Consider the following 5,000-nt stretch of genomic DNA (forward strand, 5'->3'; position numbering starts at 1 on the left):
GTGTTCTTTTCCATGCTTCTTCATTCTTAATTCTAAAAAAAATTGAGCTTTTATATAGCGTACTATCCACTAAATGTGCTCAAAGTGCTTTACAATGGCCCCTGACCAACAGCAACACTTAACATGTAAGACGGGATATGACGCCTGTCAGGCGGTGTTACAATTTTTCGGACAAAGACAACGCTATTAATGACCAGTTACTCATTTTACACCTGATTATGGTGAGAATGTGAGGAAAGAGCCTTTTCCAAGGACTCAACTATGTGCCGAGCGAGGCTCGAACCTAGACCTTCCGATCCGAAAGCGAGTGTCATACCACTAGACCACATAGCCGCACAGCAGATGTTGATTGTTAACACTTGATCATTTACAAAGATCTGAGGAAATCCACTTATTGGCTGCAATAATTTACAATTGCTTTACATAACATGTAAAAGTGGCCGAGTAGTTCAGGCATTGCACTGTGATCCGGAAGGTCCCAGGTTCGAGCCCCGCTTCAGACACTTTCGTTTGTATTTTTTTCTCTTGGGCAAGATTATTAACCCCCAATTTGCTCACTGTGACAACATGGGTGATTCCTGTTGACATCAGACATCCTGTTTGATGGATTATCTATAATATCTATAATATAATATAAGGAGCAGCGTGGGGTACGGTTTATTCTTCGTTCCCGGAAGGTACCGAGTTCGATCGCCTGCCGCTGCGCTGCGTGGCCTTGAGCAAGGCACCTCGCATTGCTCAATTTGCGGCGCTGCACAGCGGCCGACGCCTTGGCGGGTTATTCCAGTCTTCCCTTGGAATAGACTCTAGAGAAAAATTTCCCCTATGGGATGAATAAAGGGAATTTTATTTTTATTTTTTATTTATATTGTATTGCTTCATGGAATGCCTAGGCGACGGGATCTTATGGTGGAGTTGCGACAGGGCATAATTTTAATCTTTACATAATATGTTTGCTTTACACTCGTTGTATTTTAGGTGAATGTTCGATCCCAGCACAGCGAGGAGACTGTCCGTCGCCTGGAGGAAGACCGACACAGTCTCACCTTGCAAGTCTCCGTCCTGACGGATCAGGTTGATGCCCAGGCCGAGAAGATCCGAGAGATGGAGATCTTGATGGAGGAAGACAAGAGACGGATCATGGACGCCAACGATATCCTGCAGCAGGTAAAGAAAATTGATCTTTTATAATTAACAAAATGGCCAAATTTATCCAGTCTCAGAGATGGAGAGAGAAGCACCCAGAATACAACATGAATGACCCAATCAAAGTGCTCAACAGAAAGGAACAGGTCATCATCTTCAGACTGAGAACTGGACACAACCAGTTAAAAGAACATATGTGGAGGATGTCCAGAGCAGGTGCCTCTGGACAATGTGACTGCGGCCTTGAAAATGAAAATGGACATCATGTCCTAATGGAATGTCCAAGGTACAACCAGTTGAGAAGGAACTTCTGGCCTGATCCAACCCCATACTCAAAGAAGCTGTACGGCAGTGAGGACGACCTCAGGACCACTGTGGGCTTCATTCACCAGACCGGACTGACCATGTGACGTGACGGGAACGAAGAAGAAGAAGAAGATCTTTTATAATTTAGGGCAACATCCTCCAAACCTGCTCATACTCAAAGCGCTTTTCAAAGAAAGGGTCCCCTGAGCACCAGCAATCCGTAACATGTACAATGAGACATGACACCTGTTAGGCGATGATACATTTTTTTTCCGACATGTTCAAAGTTCAAAAACGTTTATTTTAGGCAATTGCCAATGTAACTCATACAAGAATATATTTTTTCAACAAATCAAATAAGTAAAATCAATAATAAAGCAAGGCAACGCTGTTATCGGCCAGGTACTCATTTTACACGGTGAGAGAATGTGAGTAAAGAGTCTTTTCCAAGGACTCAACTATGCGCGAACCCAGGACCTTCCGATCTGAAAGCGAATGTCATACCATAAGACCTCATAGCCGCACAGGCAGGACCAGTTGTCAGCGAGGAGACTGGAAGACAAAGAGACGGATCGTGGACGCCAACGATATCATGCAGCAGGTAAACGATATGATTATTGAGATTTTATAGATATAGTATGCAGATGACGTCACTCAGGCCTTTGTTATTGTTTTTGCCATCCGCGTTTGTGAGTTGTTCTCACTAAACTGTATTAACCAGACTATAAAAGTTCATGATTACACAGAGTTTGTGTGTTGGTCGGTTATACTTCCGGATGGCAATGTTGTGAACTCCTTGGCCAAGCGCATTCTATATATAGATATAGTATGAAGTTGACGTCACTCGGGACTTTGTTGTGTTTTTTATTTTATTTTTTTTTTTATTTTTTTTTTTTTTGCCTCCATGTTTATGAGTAATTCTCACTAATCTTTATTAACCAGACTATAAGAGTTCATGGTTAAACATTGTTTTGTGTGGTTTGTCCGTTATACTTCCGGATGGCATTGATGTGTTTCCTCGCCAAGCGCACACTATCTAGCGAGAGCGTAATATCCACTAAACGTGCTCAAAGCGCTTTATAAAGAGAGGATCCCCTGATCAATAGCAACCCGTAACGTGTAGAACTAGACTTGACGCCTGTTAGGCGATGATACATTTTTTTTCCGACAGAGACAACGCTGTTATCGACCAGGTACTCATTTTACACGGTGAGAGAATGTGAGTAAAGAGTCTTTTCCAAGGACTCAACTATGTTCTGATCGAGGCTGTTATCGACCAGGTACTCATTTTACACGGTGAGAGAATGTGAGTAAAGAGTCTTTTCCAAGGACTCAACTATGTTCTGATCGAGGCTGTTATCGACCAGGTACTCATTTTACACGGTGAGAGAATGTGAGTAAAGAGTCTTTTCCAAGGACTCAACTATGTTCTGATCGAGGCTGTTATCGACCAGGTACTCATTTTACACGGTGAGAGAATGTGAGTAAAGAGTCTTTTCCAAGGACTCAACTATGTTCTGATCGAGGCTGTTATCGACCAGGTACTCATTTTACACGGTGAGAGAATGTGAGTAAAGAGTCTTTTCCAAGGACTCAACTATGTTCTGATCGAGGCTGTTATCGACCAGGTACTCATTTTACACGGTGAGAGAATGTGAGTAAAGAGTCTTTTCCAAGGACTCAACTATGTTCTGAGCGAGGCTGTTATCGACCAGGTACTCATTTTACACGGTGAGAGAATGTGAGTAAAGAGTCTTTTCCAAGGACTCAACTATGTTCTGAGCGAGGCTGTTATCGACCAGGTACTCATTTTACACGGTGAGAGAATGTGAGTAAAGAGTCTTTTCCAAGGACTCAACTATGTTCTGATCGAGGCTGTTATCGACCAGGTACTCATTTTACACGGTGAGAGAATGTGAGTAAAGAGTCTTTTCCAAGGACTCAACTATGTTCTGAGCGAGGCTGTTATCGACCAGGTACTCATTTTACACGGTGAGAGAATGTGAGTAAAGAGTCTTTTCCAAGGACTCAACTATGTTCTGAGCGAGGCTGTTATCGACCAGGTACTCATTTTACACGGTGAGAGAATGTGAGTAAAGAGTCTTTTCCAAGGACTCAACTATGTTCTGAGCGAGGCTGTTATCGACCAGGTACTCATTTTACACGGTGAGAGAATGTGAGTAAAGAGTCTTTTCCAAGGACTCAACTATGTTCTGAGCGAGGCTCGAACCCAGGACCTTCCGATCCGAAAGCGAGTGTCATACCACAAGATCACATTGCCACACATGTAGTACCACTTGTCTTTATATATTATCGTCGGGTAGATTCTTTGGTTGTTTGGGAGAGGTTCATTTGTAATTATTTGCAGGTCTGATAACCCAAACTGTTAGGGGCCCATTGGGGGCCCATTGTTGTAATGGAAACACTCCCAAACTAACACAACAATGCTTAGGTCCATAGTTGCATTCCGCTTTCAGACATGCTATAATGTTCACGCCGGATAGTGAGAAAAGATATCTTTAAAATAGAAAAAAAAAAAAAAAGGGGGGGGGGGGTTCACGTCGGAGAGTGAAAAAAGATGAAAAACAAAACAAAAAAAAGAGGGGGGGGGGGGGGGAGGAGGATTGAGTGAATACGTTTCTTGCCTAATTCGCTCCCTTGATTAGTGACTCAACAATAATTGCAATGGCCTACTCATTTGGGACTAGCGTCTCTGTATTGAGTCAGACTTTTATTTTTTTTTTTTGGAGGGGGGGGGGGGTTGTTATTGGGTTTTTTCTTTAATGGATTTTTTTTCTTCTTTTTTTTTTAGTGTGTGGTGTGTTAGTTTAATTCACACGTAGAAATCATTAAAGCCCTTTGAAGACACACACCATTCAGGTAAAGACTAAAGAAAAACTCAATCAAAAACACTAAAACAGCAGCCCGTACTATCAAAGACTGGAACGCTCTCTCTTCGCGAATCATGTGTGAACACAACAGATTTAGAAACATTCAAACGAAGAATATTAAGATTCTTCAGCCTAAACACCAACAACAACGGCTGCTGTCACATTCAACAACTATCTCCGCCCTCGAATACAATGTATTCAGAATTGAGTCACTGAGACTAGTGGGACGACCGTGATAATGAATCAGAATCTTAATTACCTAGCTGCACGCGATTCGTCGATGTCCCTCTCCACTACGAACAATTCATAGAACTACGGAATTTTGGTAGGATTCAATAGTCCGATGTCACGCCGCCAGGCAACGGCGGCCATCTTGGTTCTAAACAAAGAAAATCATTACTTTTTATTCTTCATGCTGGCTAGAACTTTTCATTCCCTTTTCATATGCCTTTTGATCAGAATGTGTAAAAGTCAAAAGATGATCATATTTATGTGGTTTTTTTTTTTCCTCTGGAAGCGTTTTTATGCTAGCCGGAGAAATATTTCATACGGGCGTCCGCCATTGTTCCGATAGTTTAGAGCCAGTGTTACTAAGTTACCATGCGTCATTAGGAAGGAAGTGACGTTACGACTATTGAATCCTATTATCTAGGTCAT

The 5,000-nt window shown here is 42.2% G+C and overlaps 1 protein-coding gene across 8 annotated transcripts in view; it reads left to right on the plus strand.

Annotated features, from left to right (window-relative positions):
* Positions 1 to 5,000, plus strand: part of LOC144978795 (liprin-beta-1-like) — a 246,700-nt gene that overhangs the window by 72,755 nt on the left and 168,945 nt on the right. For all 8 annotated transcript variants that reach the window (XM_078925292.1, XM_078925293.1, XM_078925291.1 and 5 more), the window contains one exon: positions 979 to 1,167. In XM_078925292.1, coding sequence (XP_078781418.1) covers positions 979 to 1,167 — 189 coding nt within the window. The remainder of the gene's footprint in view (positions 1 to 978; positions 1,168 to 5,000) is intronic.

Source organism: Berghia stephanieae, chromosome 8, assembly GCF_034508935.2.
Source record: "Berghia stephanieae isolate SIO BIC M18660-M18661 chromosome 8, UCSD_Bste_1.3, whole genome shotgun sequence".
NCBI classification, from domain to species: Eukaryota; Metazoa; Mollusca; class Gastropoda; order Nudibranchia; family Aeolidiidae; genus Berghia; species Berghia stephanieae.